Here is a 20263-nt window from a genome sequence, read left to right as displayed (position 1 = left end):
AGTGTTTGCTGAGAGAGCTAATACATTAAGTTAACCTTCATTGGTCCTAATGCAGGCTTCCCAATTCAAAAATCAACACCCAGAAAAGGCAGAAATTTTAGCTTTAAATTAACGTTAAATTTTTGGTTATCGCAGTGGACTGGGCATTTAAATTTGAAGAGCTTTCTGAGATTCCATGTGTGAAAATAAAAAAGATTAGCCTGTGGATTGGATTTAAAGAGACTATAAGAAAAATAACATATTTTATGACATGCATCTTAAAGACCCCTATTATTTCAATGAATTTGTTACCATTAAAATATGCATGTGATAAAAAGGCATTATTTATTGAGAAATCTAAAACATAATAATATTTCAATTTTATAGTTTTAGAGAACCTTTCTTGCCTAACACTTTTCTGATAGCAAGTTGGACATCCTTGTTTCTGAGGCTGTATACCATGGGGTTTAGTAATGGAGTGACAATAGTGTATGTCACCGTCACCAGCCTGTCTTTGTTGGACACATAGTTTGCTGTAGGCCTCAGGTAGATGAAGGAAGCACAGCCATAATGAACAATAACAACAGTGAGGTGAGCGGCGCAGGTGGAAAACGCCTTCCGTCTGCCCTCAGCTGAGGGAATCTTCAGGATAGTCCTCAGAATGCAGATATAAGAAACACAGATAAACAGAAAGGGAACCACAAGTACAAGAACCCCACAAATGAATATCACAAATTCATTAACATCTGTGTTGGTACAAGCCAGACGAATGACTGGTGAGATGTCACAGAAGTAATGATTGACCTTGTTGGCGCTACAGAAAGGGAGGCTGAAAACTAAATTTACCGCTGTAAGGGAGGCCAAGAAGCCTCCAATTGCACAGGCAGCTGCCAGTTTTCCACACACCTGCCAGCCCATAAGAATGGGGTAATGCAGAGGGTGACAAATGGCAGCATAGCGATCATAACCCATCACACCCAATAGCAGGCAGTTGGTAATGGCAAAACCAAGGAAGAAGAACATTGGAAGGGCACAACAGGTAAAAGAGATTGTCCTGGCCACAGAAAGTAGATTGATGAGCATCTTGGGTAGAATGACAAAGGTGTAGAAGGTCTCAGACGTTGAGAGAATGCCAAGGAAGAAGTACATTGGTGTGTGTAGGCTTTTATCCAGGTGGATGACACTGATAATGGTGATATTGCCACTAAGAATGACCAGATACAGAAAAAGAAAAACCACAAAGAGGGCCAGCTGAATTTCACCAAGGCTGGAAAAACCCAGCAACAGGAATTCAGTGACCGTGGTGAGGTTTTCTGTCAGTATCTGCAAAGGGAAAGAAGTAAAACATATTCAGGGATATGAATATAAGAAATTGGGTCATGCAGTCCTGTGTTCCTTTCTGGACCTGACAAAGAAGAATTTTGCCTTTTACTCACCTCTTGCAGTTCCTAGCTACCTCTCCTGTTCATTGTTTCATGGTCCCCTTCTTCCATCTTCAAAGTCAACAAAGTTACATCTCCTTCTCTGACTTTCTGATTCTCTCTCCCAATTTTAAGAATGCTTATGATTACTTTGGCCCCACCAGAATAATACAGGGTAATATCTCCATGTCAGTTGACCTCCCTTCTGCACCCTCTATTCCTCTTGTTTGTATAATCTAACATATTCTCAAGTTCCAGTGATTAAGACATAGACATCTTTGGGGGCTCATTATTTGGCCTACTACCACAAGCAACAAACACTCTAAAAATGATATTAAGAAAACAATTCAATTCACAATATAATAAAAAAAAGCTTAGTGTTAGATTTAACCAAAAAAGTTCAAGACACATACACAGAAAACTTTCAAACATTGTTGAGCTAAATTATAAAACATGAGTAAATGAAGAATACCCATGTTTGTGTAAAGACTTAATAAAATATAGAGCAATTCTGATCAAATTGGTCTATGTAGTCAACATAATTCTTAACAAATCCCAGCAGGTGTTTCTTCTAAAGGTTGATAAGATGATTATAAAATTTATATGAAAAGGAATCAGAATTGCCCAAATGTGTCTAGTTTAGTCACTAAAGAGAGGCCTTTGGAGCATTGTGATCCATTTAACAGTCACCATTTTTGTCCTATTCTAGGATCTTTAAGTGTTTCTGGAACACATCACAGTTCTTCCAAGATTGTTGGTAAAAATAATTGTAAGTTAATTATTTGCATTCTCAGGCTGATAACTTAAAGTTTGCCACTCTAGTAATGCCCAGTTATATTTGTAACCATAATTAAAATAACCACAAACACATTTTACAAAAGAATATATTATATACCTGAACAGAAGGTTGGGTTCAATATAGATGGATTGAATTAGGTTACTATCACCTATTCCTCACTTTGAACAACAATAATATAGACATTCAAGAAAAATGAGCAAACAGATTTTGATTAATTATCTGTATTTATATGCAGAATAAATATTTTCTGAAGTGACCAGAATTATCCTTATCACCTTCCCTCTTTCTTTACCCATCATCACCTTTATCTATAGACACACATGAAGTCCAGCATGTCTTAAATAAACATGGTCCATTGTAGAGTCATTGAATTCTGATATATATACTGCTTTTAGAAAAAACTTTGTGTATGGTTCATGAAAAAATGAAAAGCAATGAAAATTGAGATTTGAAACTTACAATAGATTTTTTTTGTAGTAAAAAGTCAAAGCAACATAGTATACTTTTGATTTTCTAGTAACAATTAAAACAGTATAAAAGAAGATAAGCATACTTTTTAGTCAGGTAGAATCTCATTAAATAAAATTAGCTAATATGAAATGTATTCTAATCACTGCACCTAAACCTCCCCTCAGGTTCTAACAAGTAGAAATAAGAATCTCTTCACTCTGTCAGTAGTTCAATAGTTTCTTTTGCTGTGCAGAAGCTCTTTAGTTTAATTAGCTCCCACTTATGAATTTTGGTTTTTGCTGCAATTGCTTTTAGGGACTTAACCAAAAATTCTTTGCCAAAGCTGATATTGAGAATAGTGTTTCTCAGGTTTTCATCTAGGATTTTTAGAGTTTGAGAGTTTACATTTAAATTTTTAATCCACTTTGAGTTAATTTTTGTATATGGTGAAAGGTGAGGATCCAGTTTTCCTCTTCTGCAGATGGCTAGCCAGTGATCCCCACACCATTTACTGAATAGGAAGTCTTTTTTCTATTGTTTGTTTTTGTCAGCCTTGTTGAAGACCACATGGTTGTAGGTGTGTAGCTTTCTTTCTGAGCTTTTTTTTTAAATTATGTTCCCTTGATCTATATTCCTGTTTATGCACCAGAGCCCTGCTGTTTTAGTTGCTGTAACATCATAGTATGATTTGAATTTGGTTACTATGATGGCTCTCTGGCTTTGTTCTTTTTATTTAGGGTTACTTGGGCTATTTGAGCCCTTTTTTTTGTTTCATATGAATTTTGTGATAGTTTTGCTAATTCTGATAATATTACATTGGTAGTTTGATAGAAATAGCGTTGAATCTGTAAATTGCTTTAGACAGTATGGCCATTTTAACAATATTGATTATTCCAGTTCATAAGCATGGAATGCTTTTCCATTTATTTGTGTGATCTGATTTCTTTGAGCAGTGTTTTGTAGTTCTCCTTGCAGAGAACTTTCACCTCTTTTATTAGGTGTATTTCTAGATATTCCATTTTCTTTGTGGTTATTGAAATGTAATTGTGTTCTTGATTTGACTCTCAGCCTGGACATTATTGATGTATAGAAGTACCACTGATTTTTTAAGATTGATTTTGTGTCTTAAAATTTAACCAAAGTCATTTATCAGTTCTAGGAGCCTTTTAGCAAAGTCTTTAAAATTTTCTAGATATGGAATAATATCAACAACGAAGACAAAGAGTTTGGCATTTTTTTTCCTATTTGGATGTCTTTTATTTCTTTCTTTTGCCTTGAATAGGAGTGGTAAGAATGGGTATCCTTGTGTTGTTTCAGTTCTCAAGAATAGTTCCAGCTTTTGCTTGTTCAATATGATGTTGGCTGTGGATTTGTCATACATGACTCTTATTATTTTGAGATATGTTCCTTCGAAGCCTAGTCTGTTGAGGGTTTTTATCATGAGGGGATGTTAGATGTTATTGAAAGATTTTCTGCATCTACTGCGATGATCATATAAATTTTATTTCTAATTATTTATGTCATAAATTACATTTATTGATTTTCATATATTGAGCTAAACAACTTACAGAATGAGAGAAAATATTCACAAACTATGCACCAAACGCCTAATATTCAGAATCTACAAGAAACTTAAACAAATCAAGCAAAAACCAATAAACCCCATTTTAAAATGTGCAAAGGATATGAACAGACACTTCTCAAAATAAGACATACAAGCAGCCAAGAAACAAAATGATTATCATCACCAATCATCAGAGAAATGCAAATCAAAACCACAAAATACTATTTCACACCAGTCAGAATGCTATGAAATAAAAGACTTGTATCTATACATTGAAATGATTCATCACCCTTTCATCTTATTCATATTCATGACTATCCAAATGCTCATAAACATTCATCAAAAACAGTAAAAACTAAAATGTATCCTACACATTTCTCTTATATATTTGAAGAACCATTAATTAAAACATTAATTTTTTGTTTTAAATTTTTAATTTAATTTTTAAAATATATAGAAAACCTATCTGTATGTTCGAGTAAAACCACTGATCAGTAACAATAAAAATAAAATCATATGGAAATCATATTTTTGAAAGCTCTCTCATATGAATATTTGAAAATACCATTAAGTGTTGGGTCAAAGGGAAAATACAATGTAAAATAAAATAAGTTCTAGAAAATAATGTCAGGTATATATATTAGACTATATGGACTAAATTTAAAGCAGTTATCAGAAGAAAGTTTATACCTTAATTGTTTACCTAAACAAAAATTTAATTATTCTTAAAGTATAAAACATCTGAATGCCATCTAAACTGTTTCTGACATGTAATAGTGACTTAATAAATACATCTTTAATACATTTTAAATATCAGTTTAAATTTTCAATGCATATCTTCAAAATTTGTTTTGTATGTTAATAAAATACAAAGGATTATAAAGGATTAGAAAACATTTTATTATTGGATAGAAAATTTGAAAAGCTAAACTTAAATAATAATGAAATATTATTGAGGAATAGTAAGCAACAATTTGTATAAAATAAAATATTTATTTACAACAAAGGCACAGTTAGAAATATTAGAAAGAAAACAACAAATGGAAAACTACCAAAAATATTCTTCAAATGTTAATGTTAATGAAAAATTTATTACAGACTGATAGAGAAAATAACAAACTTTGAAGAAGAAAACAGATATAAGCAGTTTATAAAATAGAAATAGAATGCATCAAACATATAAAAATTTATTTTACTTTGTTTGAAATATACTTCAACTCAAAAAATAAATGCAGATATTATTTACACTCATCAGATTAGCTGTGGTGATTTTATATGACTAGTAACAAAAGATTTACTAACAGGATTATAATTTGGTTTTATTTATGCAAAGAAATTTAGCAAAATATATCAATATCCTTGAATATGTTTATCTAATTTATTCCAATATTCTATTTCTTAAAAGTTATCCATACAGATTTATATGTAAAAATGTATTTATAAGGAAAAATTGAAAATCATAACACAAACTAATAGTACTTGGTTTAAGAAAGGCAGTATTATTGTGTATTGAAGGACAGTATGGAATCTAGAAGAAGGGAACTTGGCTTTACTAAATTGAAGGAAGAAATTAGAGGAAATAAATTTATTCAAAGTTGGAAACTGTAGGGTTTTGTTTCGTTTCATTTTGTTTTTCACTTTTACCTTCACTCCTGTTGACTTGGGAAGGGCAACTGGAGGAGATTATTTTCCAGAGTGATTTGGGCAACAGAGATAGAGGGGCCTGAGAATGAAAGGCATGGCATTGCGAACACAGAGAACAGCTGGGAGAAGGTGGGAGAAGATAGGAGATTAAATGGTAAGATGTGTGTTGAAACAGTTCAACTAAGAAGTGTCAATCACAGAGACATTTAAATTTACATTTAACCAAGTACCTTCTTACTCATAACTGTATAATAATCCCTACAAACATTGTAAAATTCCAATTTTCTTAAAAAGGAGGAAAGAAAGAGAGGGAGGGAGGGAGGGAGGAAGGAGGGAGGGAAGGAGGAAGGAAAGAAGGAGGGAGGGAGGGAAGAGAAGGAGGGAGGGAAAGGAAGGGAAAGGGAAGGAAAGAAAAGGAAAAAGTCTGTTGATAATTTGATCTCTTACAACACTGCAAATGTTTCCTTCAGCTCCCAGATTTTACCCCAATGTTTTAATAATATGGAATGTCATAGTTCATTGAACATGCAAAGAGCCATGTTGTATAACAACAATGCCTTTTCTTGTGTTAGGGCAGATCCTCTAATCTTTCAAATCATTTCCCTGTAAGTCAGGTTTCCAAGCACTCTTGCATTTTAACAACTATTTATTGTATACATTACTAAATCTGAGACACCTTTTTTGGTGTTTGGGATACAACAGTGAACAAAGCAAAGATCTTTGCCCTCGTGAAACATACATTCTAGGACTTCTTGCATTTTAGATCATTCTATACAATGATCTTTCTTATCTAGTACAATTTAAGCTCTTAGAAGGCAAAGGCTATGCTGTTCATTTGACAAAAGTTTCTGTACCAGACATCAAACATTTGTATACATCTGTCTAACCACATTAGCATCAGAGTTTCTAACAAGAACCAGTATTCAAAATCTATCTGACAAGATCGTAAACAACTTAATACATGAATAAATAATTGCAACTAATTTATGGGTATTTCTCATGTCATTGATAAAGAAAATCCCAGTGAGTGAGCAAGGAAGCTAGATAAAAATTTACGTTATGAAGAAAGCACTAGAGATGAAATTCACAATCTTATTTCTGCATTTTCTGTGAGCAAATAAATTAATCCTCCTGAATTTTAGTTTTCTCCTCTGTAATATGGGATATTATAAGGATTAATGGACAGCATAAGTAAAAAACATAGCCCAGAATTATATATAAGAAGCCCTATTTAAATGTTTCCTTCATTTCTTCCTTCATTCCTTCTTAAGACTAGTGCTAGGGACAGCCTTTCTGACCATTCTGCAATATCTCTAATGTTCTTTTTTCCTGACCTTAAGACCTCAAACTGAGTGTTATTTTGTCTCCCCAACCAGCTACTTTTCCTATTACCACCTCCCAAACCTTCACTGTCATGTATTTGTAGACTACAATTCTAAGAAAATCTCAACAATTTCTGAATTAAACATAAGATAAAAGGCATAACTAGCTAACGTCTTTGAAATGGCATAAATATGTCCTAAGATTTTAGATAATTTAATTTCTTCAAGGCATCTATAGAATAAAGACCAAATCTTCAATATGAAAGAGTTTCACATTCTTTAAAATATGAATTTTTGGATACAGAGGAATGCAGTTGCCCTATATCTTAATCATGGCCCAGGCCCTTTAAGGAAAAGTCTAAGTAATTTGCCAAAACAAGCATGTTCCCAGTATATTACACAACTTCCTGCTGCTCTCTTACATTTTTCAAGACAGCAACAAATGACTTACTACTTCGCTCCTCAGAACAGTGGTCATTGTGCCTCTTCTGTATAGGCTGGATCAGCTGCAACCCTAAGGACTGTAATTAATGAGCTTTTTTTCTGGTTATCATTAGCATCAATGCCCTGCTTGGTAATTTTACTATCCAGCACCCTAGGGAGCCATGACCATATTGCTTCTGACACGTTCTGCCCTCCCTGAATTAGCAACTATGATCCAAAGGGAAAATACTCCTCAAGGCTTTTTTGCCAAATAGATAAACTATGCAATCGACTCAGGAAATTAGTTGGTTTCCTATTTTAGATTCTTTGGTGAAGTGACTCACTGAAAATCTGGAAGCTACTGGAAACACAGTCAGCAGAAAAGCCTCCCGTGGGCTTTGGCCTATAGTTCCTGAGTTTTGCCCTTTGGCTGGAGACAAGCATGTTCACTCCTTAACTCTAGCCTCTGTTTCAAGGGGAAAAATATATTTTGAGAAATGGCAGAGACATGGACTGACAGGTGCTTGTAGATCGAGCAGCAAGGAGCAAATCTGGGAGATGTGGCAGAGTGTGGGAGAACTCAGTTATAGGGCCCAGAGACAGCATTGATGTATTTATTTATCCCAAAGCTTAGTTTCCATCATGAACTGTGTTATGTTTAGACCATTTGAGCTCAAATAATTGGTAGTTTTTACCTTAAGAAATTAAGCCCCTAGTGGGCACAGTGGCTCATGCCTGTAATCCCAGCGCTTTGGGAGGCCGAGATGGGCAGATAACCTGAGGTCGGGAGTTCAAGACCAGCCTGGCCAACATGGTGAAACCCAGTCTCTACTAAAAATACAAAAATTAGCCAGGCATAGTGGCGCACGCCTGTAATTCCAGCTACTCTGGAGGCTGAGGCAGGAGAATCACTTGAACCCAGGAGGCGGAGGTTGCAGTGAGCCAAGATCACACCACTGCACTCTAGCCAGGTGACAGAGTGAGATTTTGTCAAAGAAAGAAAGAAAGGAAAGGAAGGGAAGGGAAGGGAAGGGGAGGGGAAGGGGAAGGGGAAGGAGAAAGGGAAAGGGAAGGGGAAAGGGAAGGAAAAGGAAGGAAAGGAAAAAGAAAAAGAGGAAAGGAAGGAAGAAAAAAAAGAAAAGGAAGGAAAGAAAGAAAGAAACCCCCAGTGGAGGAAACATAGAAAGCATATTTTGACGGGGCATTATGAGAGATATGTGTATGTCACTATAAAGGGATATGGAAAACAAATACGAATTGGATTATGGAGGTCAATAACTTCTGAGAGGTAGTTATGCTTGAGTGACGTCTTGAAATCTGAGTAGTAGGTAGACAAATAATACGAAGTAATAAATTTTGCGAAAATACATGTAAAGGTAAAGAGGCATGAAACAATGTATTTTATTGAAACAAGAAGTACTTTGGTAGAATTTTATTTTTTAGTGTAATGGCTGAATCAAATGGTAGATCTACTTTTTGGTCTTCTTCTATTATTATACTTTAAGTTCTGGGGTACCTGTGCAGAACATGCAGGATTGTTCCATAGGTATACTTGTGCAATGGTGGTGGTTTGCTGCATCCATCACTCCGTCATCTATATTAGGCATTTCTCCTAATGCTATCCCTCCCCAATCCTCCCAACCCCTGCTATTCTTCCCCTAGCCCCCCACCCCCCAGGCCCCAGTGTGTGATGTTCCCCCCCTGTGTCCATGTGTTCTCATTGTTCAACTCCCACTTATGAGTGAGAACATGTGCTGTTTGGTTTTCTGTTCTTGTGTCAGTTTGCTGAGAATGATGGCTTCTGGTTTCATCCATGTCACTGCAAAGGACATAAACTCATCGTTTTTTATGGCTGAATAGTATTCCATGGTGTATATGTGCCACATTTTCTTTATCCAGTCTATTATTGATGAGCATTTGGGTTAATTCCAAGTCTTTGCTATTGTGAACAGTGCTGCAATAAACATATGTGTGCATGTGTCTTTATAATAGAATAATTTATAATCCTTTGAATATATACCCAGTAATGGGATTGCTGGATCAAATGGAATTTCTATTTCTAGATCCTGGAGGAATTGCCACTCTGTCTTCCACAATGGTTGAACTAATGTACACTCCCACCAACAGTATAAAAGCGTTCCTGTTTCTCCACATCCTCTCCAGCATCTGTTGTTTCCTGATTTTTTAATGATCGCCATTCTAACTGGCATGAGATGGTATCTCAATGTGGTTTTGATTTGCATTTTTCAAATGACCAGTGATGATGAGCTTTATTTCCATATGTTTGTTGGCTGCATACTGTCAATACTAGACAGATTAATGAGACAGAAAATTAACAAGGATATCCAGGACTTGAACTCAGATCTGGACCAAGTGGACGTAATAGACATCTACAGAAATCTACACCTCAAAACTACAGTATATACGTTCTTCTCAGCACCACATCACATTTATTCTAAAATTGACAATGTAATTGGAAGTAAAACACTCCTCATCAAATGCAAAAGAATGGAAATCATAACAAACAGCCTCTCAGATCACAGTGCAATCAAATTAGAACTCAGTATTAAGAAACTCACTCAAAACTGCACAACTGCATGGAAACTAAACAACCTGCTCCTAAATGACTACTGGTTAAATAATGAAATGAAGGCAGAAATAAAGGTGTTCTTTGGAACCAATGAGAACGAAGACACAATGTACCAGAATCTCTGGGACATATTTAAAGCAGTGTCTAGAGGGAAATTTATAACACTAAATGCCCACCAGAGAAGCCAGGATAAGATATAAAAATCAACACCCTAATGTCACAGTTAAAAGAACTAGAGGAGCAAGATCAAACAAATTCAAAAGCTAGCAGAAGGTAAGAAATAACTAAAATCAGAGCAGAACTGAAGAAGATAGACACACAAAAAAATCCCTTCAAAAAGTCAGTCAATTCAGGAGCTGGTTTTGGGGTAGAATTTTTAACAAATACTTAACATGTACCTTCAAATCTGTCAGGAACTATTGAAAGTTTTATAATATGGGATGTTATTTAATTAGATTTTTATTTTAGAATGATGATGATGACAATGATAATAAAAATCAACATTAAAATAGTTCTCAGTATATGCCACACAAGTGTTTTAAGTGTTGACACATATTTTCTAATTTAACAATCACAACAACCCTAAGACTTCCCTGGCAGCAGTGTGAAGAATGGATTGGGGACCACAGTGCTTGAGGTTTTTGCAGTAATCCAGAGAAGACAGGATGATCCTGTAAAAATAGGAAAAAAAATGTGATTGAGGACCTTTTTAGCCAGTGGAATCTATAAGACACAATGGGCGGTATGACGATTAAAAAAAAAAAAGTGGTGAAGAAGACTTCCATGTGCTTGGTTCTGTTGCTAGGATGGATGGAGTTAATATTCACCAAGATAAGGCGTGAAGGTGGCAGAGCAAGACTAGTGGGGACATAAAATTGCAGGACTGTCATGGCCATTCATAAAACAGATATTTCTGTTATGCCAGGCACCATACAAGGAACTGGATCAACAAAGTTGTGTCTGATACATAAACCCACACTGTCAGTAAATTCAAATTCATTGCAGAGAGAAAGCAGAAAAAGCATTTATGCCCCAAAAGCTCAGGCAACAGAAACAAAAATAGACAAATGAGATTACATCAAACCAAAGAACTTCTTCACAGAAAAAGTGACAATCAAAAGAACGAAGAGACAGCCTACAGAAAGAGAGAAAATGTTTGCAAACCATGTATCTGATAAGGGGTTAACATTCATAATATGTAAAGAACTTTAAAAACTCAATAGAAAAATAACAAATAACCCAATTATAAATGAACAAAGAATCTGAATAGATATTTCTCAAGATATATAAATGGACAGCAGGTACACGAAAAAATGCTCCACCGCACTATTCATCAGAAAATGCAAATTAAAACCATAATGAGATATTGCCTCACACCTGTTAGAATGGCTATTATCAAAAAGACAAAAGACGAAAAGTGTTAGGGAGGTTTTGGAGAAAGGGGAACCCCTATACACTGTTGGCAGTTGTAAATTAGTATGATCAATATGGAAATCAACCTAAGTGTCTATTAATGGACAAATGTATTAGGTTGGTGCAAAAGTTATTGCAGTTTTTGCCATTGAAAGTGATGGCAAAAAAAAAAAAAAAGAGGTTGAGAGATATAAGAAAGCTGCAGAAGAAAAGTTGGAAGCCAGCAGAAGCTGGTTTATGGGGTTCAGGGAAAGGCGCTATCTTCATAACATAAAAGGGCAAGGTGGAGCAGCGAGTGCTGACGTAAAAGTTGCAAGTTATCTAGAAAAAACATAATTGCTTTTGCATCAACCTAATATAAGAAAATGTGGCATATATACACAATAAAATATGGTTCAGCTATATAAAGAAAGAAGTCCTGTTATTTGCAATAACATGGATGAACCTGGGTGATATTATGCTAAGTGAAATAAACCAGGCACAGAAAGACAAACACCACATGATCTCACACATATGTGGAATCTAAAAAAGTCAAACTCATAAAAGCAGAGAGTAGAATGGTGGTTACCGGAGGCTGAAATCAGGTGAGTGAGGGGTTGAGGGGAGAGTTTTGAATATGTTTGTCAAAGAGTACAAAATTTCAGTTAGATAGGAGAAATAATTTTAAAAGCTCTATTGCATATAATGGTGACTATAGTTAGTAATAATGTATTATGTACTTGAAAATTGCTAACGGTAGATTGTTAAGTGTTCTCACCACAAACAAATAAGTACATGAGCTAAAGGTATATGTTAATTAACTTTATTTAATCATTCTACAATACCTATGTATATCAAAATATGTTATACATCATAAATATATATAATTTTTGTCAATTAAGAAGCATTTTATAAAAAGCATTTATACAGGCCTTCTTTGCTTGTCTTCAGCTCATCCAGTTCTTGCTTCAGGGGTTTTACACACATTGCTTCTTCTGTCTAAAAGCATCTCCCAAAATAATCCCCTGTACTTGATGACTTTTACTTACCTTTCAGGTTACATACAGGTTAAGTGTCAGTTTCTCTGGGAAACCAACCCCACACGATTCAATCTAAATTTGGTTTATCTTAGTATTTTCTCCTCTATCCCCTGAATGCACCTTTTCTTCAGAGAATAAACTTAAACTGGTAAAGTATTTTCCTTCGTTTTTCTGTTTACTGGGACTGTCTTGAACCAGACGATAAGGTCTATGAGGGCAGAGACCACATTTATTTTGTTCATCATTTATTTCCAGTAGCTTTAAAACAGTAGCTGGTACTTATTAGGAAATGAATAAATACTTGTTGAAATTATACAAGAAACAATAAAAATAAGTCCTGGTTGTAGCAGAGCCTAATCTCATCAGTAGGGTGCAGCAGACAGACAAGGGAGGGTTTAGAGGAAAGCAAGATAGCTGGGATGGTCTTGAGATATGAGAGCAAGTATTAAATTAAGTAAAGGAGATGAGCTAAAGAGAATAACCAACACATGAGAACACAGAATATTGTCACTTTTGAAACAAGCAAATAGTTGGTTAGCTTCAGAACGTACAAGAAGGCATATAGAAAACAGAGAACAACAAAATTAGAAACCATAATACTGGAGAGATAGGCAGAAACTGGATGATAGATCTGTGATAATGAAGGACACTTGATATTATCTTGTGTGGCAAGGGGAGTCACTGGAGGCTTTTCCATGGCTTCTCTGGTCATTCTAGGACTCTAGCCCTCTGGTAACATTAACTCAAGCCTTTTGCTTGGAATTACTTGAGATATTTCAGCAAGTAGGCAATGCTTGTAGCTTCCTTGAAGAGAGAAAATTAGTATGGTGGTTCAGGAATAAATGTGGGGACTAAGACAAACTAGTATGTGAAGGACATACATTTGCATCAAGAGAACCATGAAGTGGTTCCACCTCAAACAAAGAAAGAACAAAACAACTCCAAGTAAAGGCAAAGATATTTCAACATGTAGGTTAAGGAAATGAGTCAGGGACAAAAAGGACCGCCAAGTTTTCTAGCAGAATGTGTGGAAACAAAGTTATCTCGAGTCTTTAGAAAAAGGAAAGTAGGGATAGATGGATTTCCTGCTCTTTTCCTTTTTTTGGATACATCCTTGCTGTCTTGATGGATCCAAGCTGTCTGCTTCAAGACATAGCTCTCATAAGTTAGGATACATCTTTGCTCTCATATTAGTTTTTGAATTAGCAATATATAAAGCAGTAAAATATAATTAAATTTATTATGAAACTGAGGGCTCTGTTCCCACATCTGATTAGTCTTATTGAAGTATCATGGACAGTAGAAAGCGAGACTGTCTTAACTTCTGTGAGCCTCATTCTTCTCATATGTGAAATGTTCATATATTACAGTGCAGTTGGACAATTAAATGAGAAAATGTGTAAAAGCACACATTTTCCCTGGCATGTACTAGGCATTAATAGTTTTAAAAAATGGCTCTTTAATTAAGAGAATATAAAGTTTGGCCAATTGTCCTTCGTAGGGCTGATTTGAATTCCTTATTTCTCAGACTATAAATCACTGGATTGAACAGTGGGGTAAGGATGGTATATGATACAGATATTAGGGTGTCTTGGCCTGAAGAGTAATTGGTCTTGGGCCTTAAGTAGATGAAAGAGGCACAACCGTAGTGAACAGTTACCACAATGAGATGGGAGGCACAGGTGGAGAAGGTCTTGTATCTCCCAACGGAGGAAGGGATTTTTAAAATGGCAGAGATGATGCGGACATAGGAGACTAGAATAAGTAGCAGAGGAATAACCAAGACAAATACACCAAGCATAAATATGACCAGCTGACTGAGGCCAGAGTGCTGAGATGCCAGTTTAAGGACAGGGGAGATGTCACAGAAGAAGTGATGGAGCTGATTCGAGGAGTGGAAGGGCAGATGAAATACTAGGGAGGTGGTGACCAGGGAGACAGTGAAGCCACAGGCACAGGCAGCAGCCACTAGTCCCATACACACCCCATGTCCCATGAGCACTGAGTAGCGCAGTGGGTTACAAATGGCCACATAACGATCATAACCCATGACTGCCAGCAGGAAGGAATGAGAACAGCCAAGGAAGAGGAAGGAAAACATTTGGATGGCACAGCCCACGAAAGAAATGGTCTTCTTCTGGGCCAGCAGGTCAACCAGCATCTTGGGTACAATGACGAAGGTGTAGCAAGTCTCAGAGCAGGAGAGGATGGCAAGGAGGAAGTACATGGGGGTATGAAGGGCTCTGTCCAGCACAATGGTGGTAACGATGACTGCATTGGTGCCCAGAGTGAACAGGTAGAGGAGCAGGAAGATAACAAAGAGCAACTGCTGCAGCCTGGCCAGGGATGAGAAGCCGAGGAAGACGAACTCTCTCACCACAGTCTCGTTGACCCGCTCCATGGAAAGTACTTCTATACAAGAGAGTCAGGGACAGAGGTAGAAGCCAGGATCCAGAAAGCAGAGCAAAAATGTACGGGAAATTTCACACCAAGTTTGCAGGTGGCAGGCATTTCCAGATATTTGGTGGGATTCTTCATTCCCTCATTAAAATATCTGCTAAAAGAAGAGTTAAGTGAAATATGCAAAAGAATAACTGACAACCAGTTTGGAGGCCTTGTCTAATGTGAAGAACAGGTTACCTCTCTGTCCAAGAATTAGGAAATTCGCTAATAGTTTTCCTTCTTTTCTTTATGTAACATGTAGATTATTGTTTTTCTCGTCCACTGTCAACCCAAGGCAACTCACCTTCCAAAGTGAAAAATGTTAACTTCAGCTACCTGAAGCTGATCAGAATATAGAATGAAAGAATGAATATTGTTAAGACATAATCATGTGGACATCAGTTTATCCAACCATAAAATGAGAAAGGAGAGAAAGTATTTGATGATCTCTAAGTAAAGGTGTGAGGACACATGCATTTATTGGGAATTTTTTATATCTCTGAGAGAAGGATAAGAAATACTATTGGAAGTTCCACAAGTTGAAACATTTAGTCAAGAGTGAAACAAAAAATAACATTAGCCGGAAGTGGTAGCTCACAGCTGTAATCCCAGCACTTTGGGAAGCCAAGGTGGATGGATTGCTTGAGGCCAGGGGTTCGAGACCAGCCTGGGCAACATGGCAAAACCTCATCTTTACTAAAAATGCAAAAATTAGCCAGGTACGGCAGCACACGCCTATAATCCCAGCTACTCGGGAGGCTGAGGCATTAGAATTACTTGAGTCCAGGAGGCGGAGGTTGCAGTGAGCTAAGATTGCGCCACTGCACTCCACACTGGGTAACAGAGTGACAATCTGTCTCAAAAACTAAATAAATAAATAACATTAGTACATTAGCATAAAGAAAAAAATTCTTTTTTCAGGAAGAGAACGATCACCAGGGTATTAAAGAGAGATGATTGACTTTGTGGCATTTTCCAACACACTTCACTTTTCCATGCTGAGATAACATGGAGAAACTCAGAGAAAAAAGAGTTTCGCAGAAATGACAGAGCTCGCCACATGGTGTGGGCGAGAATGGCACACTTGGGAATTTGGCCACTTTTCTCTACCCTGCTGTAAACCTTAACCTTTGTATCTTTTATATATTGTTATGTTAATAAGATTTCATTTGAACATTCTGCCACTAAAAATACTTTGCAAACTGCTATAGCAGTATTTCTAAAGTCATCTTAAGCCTAATTTTTTCATGGGAACATTTTCAATAATCCATCCAAATAAGTAAAGAAGGTGCTATCTGGATAGAAAATCATCCAGTATGTATTTTTGGTATCCAGTCTTCATTTATATACTTCTGAAGTTACTATATCATTTTGTGTTGGGAAATTATTACCATCTGCTACCATAATTTTGTTGTTGTTACTTTCGCATTTTTCTAGTCAAGAGCAACTTTTTTTGTTTTCTGAACCCTAAGTTAATTCAGCAGGCATTCTTGAAATTCATTATATCTATTCATAGGATTTGAAAATGATATTTTTTTCTTTCTTACTTATTAGAAACTCTTTCTAAACTTAGTTGACATAATTACTTATTTTAATAATGTTAGTATAGCTATAAAGATATCACTATTATATATAAACATAGAAAAAGTAAATACAATGTATACCTCCATTTATATTTGTATGTATGATTGCATGTGTGTATTAGTTATATGTTTTTATATACAGAAGGGTAAAAGTTTCCCTATATAATACCTCCTTCTCAACAAATGAATTCCTGTATATTCAAAACAGTGAGGAAATCTAAACTTACGGTCATTGCTTTGCCTTTCCTCATCACTTTCCCAAAAGACTTTCATTTGAATCTTCTTTCAATTAATCAACCTCTAACCACCACTAGGCCCTCACTCAACTGAATATGATGTATAATGTAGACCACGGAAGCTAGAATTATCTGATTCTGAAGGACTACCTGTATCTAACCAATACCAAAGAGAATTGTTTGGATTATTTTTTGCTCAGGCACATGAGGCCAGCTGATTCTAGATGGTACTTCAGTGTTTAATTTTTCTAATTCCTCAGATGTTCCACTGGGATTTTATGTAATCTGGATTTAAATAGAGACATAATATTTGAGGTTGCTGGGTTCCCCCTAGAAGAAAGCAATATACAGAGTTTTCACGAAATGTACAACTTTTAAAAAATACAAATATTTATTTTAAGGAAAACAATCAATTAACTGAGAGAAATTACATAGGCAGCCTCAGATAGTAAAGGAGTAGAATTTTTAACTTCTTAGATACAAATAAAAATCTTTAATTTCTCCAGGTTGCCATATTAAAATGGAGTTTAAATACTAGAATTCAATTACAGCTAAAAGCATACATCCAGGAATACACAGCAGAAAGAGAAGTCAAAAAATGAGAGAAGAGAGAAGAGTATCTGTTTCATTTAATCCGTGAGTTCACCAATGAATGAAAAAGAGGAGTAGAAAAGGAAGGGAGGGAGGGAGGGAGGCAGGGAAGGAAGGAAGGAAGAAAATAAAATCCAGCTAGGAGTGAGAATAACCCAATATGATCATCGAGAACAATTCAGATAATTTTTTTTTTCAGATGGAGCTTTGCTCTTATTGCCCAGGCTAGAGTGCAATGGCACAGTCTTGGCTTACTGCAACCTTCATGTCTGGGGTTCAAGTGATTCTCCCGCCTCAGCCTCTTGAGCAGCTGGGATTACAGACGCTCATAACCATGCCTGTCTAAGTTTTGTGTTTTTAGTAGAGACAACATTTCACCGTGTTGGCCAGGCTGGTCTCAACTCCTGACCTCAGGTGATTCACCTGCCTCAGCCTCCCAAAGTGTTGGGATTACAGGCATGAGCCACCATACCCAGCCAAATTCAGAGAATTATAAAGTCCATTCTCAGTCACTCTTAGTGCCTGCAGTGAAAGGCAGCCTTTGATTCTCGTTTTTAACTCTGCTGCTTACCAGTAATGTCATCACTGATCTCCATGCGGGGCACAAAGAGAGGCTTTCTCAAACACTGCTCATCATTCAAGTCCAGGCCCCACAAAACCCCAAACTAGGTCAATGTTCCCACTGCTCAGTAAGTACTTACATTGCTTTCTCCCTTCTAATTTAGAGAGAAACAGCTATTCAGTATTTGAGGTCTCCTGACAAGTAGCATCAGAGCCACAGAGCAGAGCCTGAGGAATAACAGCAGAAGAGAGAGAAGCTGCCTTGAGATAGAAACTCTCATCTGCATCAACAGAGCCTCCTCTATCCATCAGGACTCCCTAGTTCTCCAGATAAATCTCCATCTTCAGAAGTTCTGATGACCAACATGAGCTGTGGTTATTAGAAGCATGCACTGTAATCACTGGACTCCTGAGGCTAGATCTACTGCCCTGGAGGTGTTGTCTTGAGGTTAATTAGAAGTCAGTTTTATTTTGGAAAAAATAATGTCATCAGTTTCTCAAAGGTGGCCTCAGTTGAGGAGCCTGGGGAGGTGAAGCCATGAGCATAATTAGCCCATGTATGCTTTCAAAGTTGAGTCCATCTGTGATGATTCTGAAGGAGAGCCCACCACAATTAAGACTGTAATGCAGCAGACCAAGTGGAAAATTTTTATTAAATTTTAAGGCAGAAGATTGATGAATTTGTCCAGTGACACTCAACTTTAGTGTTTCTAAGAATCAAAAGAGGGCTGAATTACAAATTTATTTTCTAGGCCCCTGCCCCGAGAAACCCTAATTACGAACATTAAGATGTTTTGCAAAAACCTAAAATTTTAGTAAATATATCAAATCTAGCTGAGCTCTATCCTCAAACGGTGTGTTATGTTATGAATGTATTTTACCAGAATGACGAAATAATATAGGGTTGTAAGTTTTATTCAAGCTAATCTATAAAGCCAATATAATTCCAACCCAAATCCCTGCATGCATTTTGAAATCACCCTAACAATCAGATTTCCAAGATTTACGTGAAAACATAAAACAATTTTGTAAAGGGCAAGTAATATAGGCACTCACTCTTCCCAGTAAAACTATGCTTTAGTAATAAAAAAGAGCATGCTACTGGTGCAGGAAGAAATAAGTAGTATAACAACAGAAAGGAGAGCTCAGAAATTAATGTATGTGTATTTGAGAACTTGGTCTTTGGGAGAAATGACCTTACAAGTCAGTGAGATAATTATAATTACTTACTAAATAATACTGGGAAAGCTCTGTATACTCCACCACTCAAAAGGAGGTGACCTGGTAGAATATGAAATGATTTACTTGAGGCCCAGTTACTGCACTGGCTCTGTGCCAACACCTAATAGAGCCCCATGTGTCTGCCTAAAGCAGAATAGACTCTGAACCAGCAGCCAAAGGATTGTGTCTATTCTCTAATAACAAACACATATAAGTCTGAGAACCAATGTGAGGCGAGATGAAATGATTCCTTCTGTTATTACTCCTAGTGACTTACATGCATAAATTTGAGCTTTGTGAAATAATACCTCTAAGAACATCAGAACTTCTGAAGATGGTGACTTATCTGGAGAATTGGGAAGTCCTGATGGATAGAGGAGGCTCTGTTGATGCAGATGAGAAACACAAAAATGGAAATTGAGATGGCCCCTTAGCCACTTCAGTCTACTTTGTCTTTCTGTTCCAGTAATCTCCAGACAAAAATGAATCTTGTATTTTAAAGAAAAATAGGGCATTGACACTACACTACCAAGGCAGAAAAGAGTATGTCATGAGCGTGGTGGCTCATGCCTGTAATCCTAACACTTTGAAGGGCAGACTGCCTGAGCTCAGGAGTTTGAGACCAGCCTGGGAAACATGGCAAAACCCCATCTCTACTAAAAATAAAAAAATTAGCCAGGTGTAGTGGTGCGTGCCTGTATCCAGCTACTTGGGAGGCTGAGACCTGAGAATCACTTGAACCTGGGAGGCAGAGGTTGAAGTGAGATGAGATTGTGCTACTGCACTCCAGCCTGGGCAACAAAGCAAAACTCTGTCTCAAAAAAAAAAAAGAAGAAAGAAAGAAAAAGAAATATTGTTGGATTGGATTGGAAAGGTGTAAGGGGAGTTTAAGGAGTTTGAGACCCACTCATTTTGGTACTAAATGTGAGAACTGTACTTCCTCTCAGTAATGCTGTAATGCCTTGTGCTTGTCCCTAGCTTAGCCCTCTTTGCTTGCTGTAATTA

The 20263-nt window shown here is 36.5% G+C and overlaps 2 protein-coding genes across 2 annotated transcripts; both read right to left on the bottom strand.

Annotated features, from left to right (window-relative positions):
• Window positions 1–360: 360 nt before the first annotated feature.
• On the bottom strand, window positions 361–7657 carry LOC105715538 (olfactory receptor 10R2). Its single transcript, XM_012449963.2, has 2 exons — window positions 7631–7657; window positions 361–1302 (listed from the first exon to the last, which is right to left on the bottom strand). The coding sequence occupies exons 1-2, from the start codon at window positions 7655–7657 to the stop codon at window positions 361–363; spliced, it is 969 nt and encodes a 322-aa protein (XP_012305386.2).
• Window positions 7658–14083: 6426 nt separating this feature from the next.
• LOC105715539 (olfactory receptor 10K1) lies at window positions 14084–15025 on the bottom strand. The gene has a single exon (XM_012449964.3). It carries the CDS (start codon window positions 15023–15025, stop codon window positions 14084–14086), a length of 942 nt encoding a protein of 313 aa, XP_012305387.3.
• Window positions 15026–20263: the final 5238 nt, after the last annotated feature.

The sequence above is a fragment of the Aotus nancymaae genome, unplaced genomic scaffold (assembly GCF_030222135.1).
Source record: "Aotus nancymaae isolate 86718 unplaced genomic scaffold, 86718_ANA_hifiasm-v0.15.2.pri h1tg000108l, whole genome shotgun sequence".
NCBI classification, from domain to species: domain Eukaryota; kingdom Metazoa; phylum Chordata; class Mammalia; order Primates; family Aotidae; genus Aotus; species Aotus nancymaae.
This window is presented reverse-complemented; position numbering and strand designations above follow the sequence as displayed.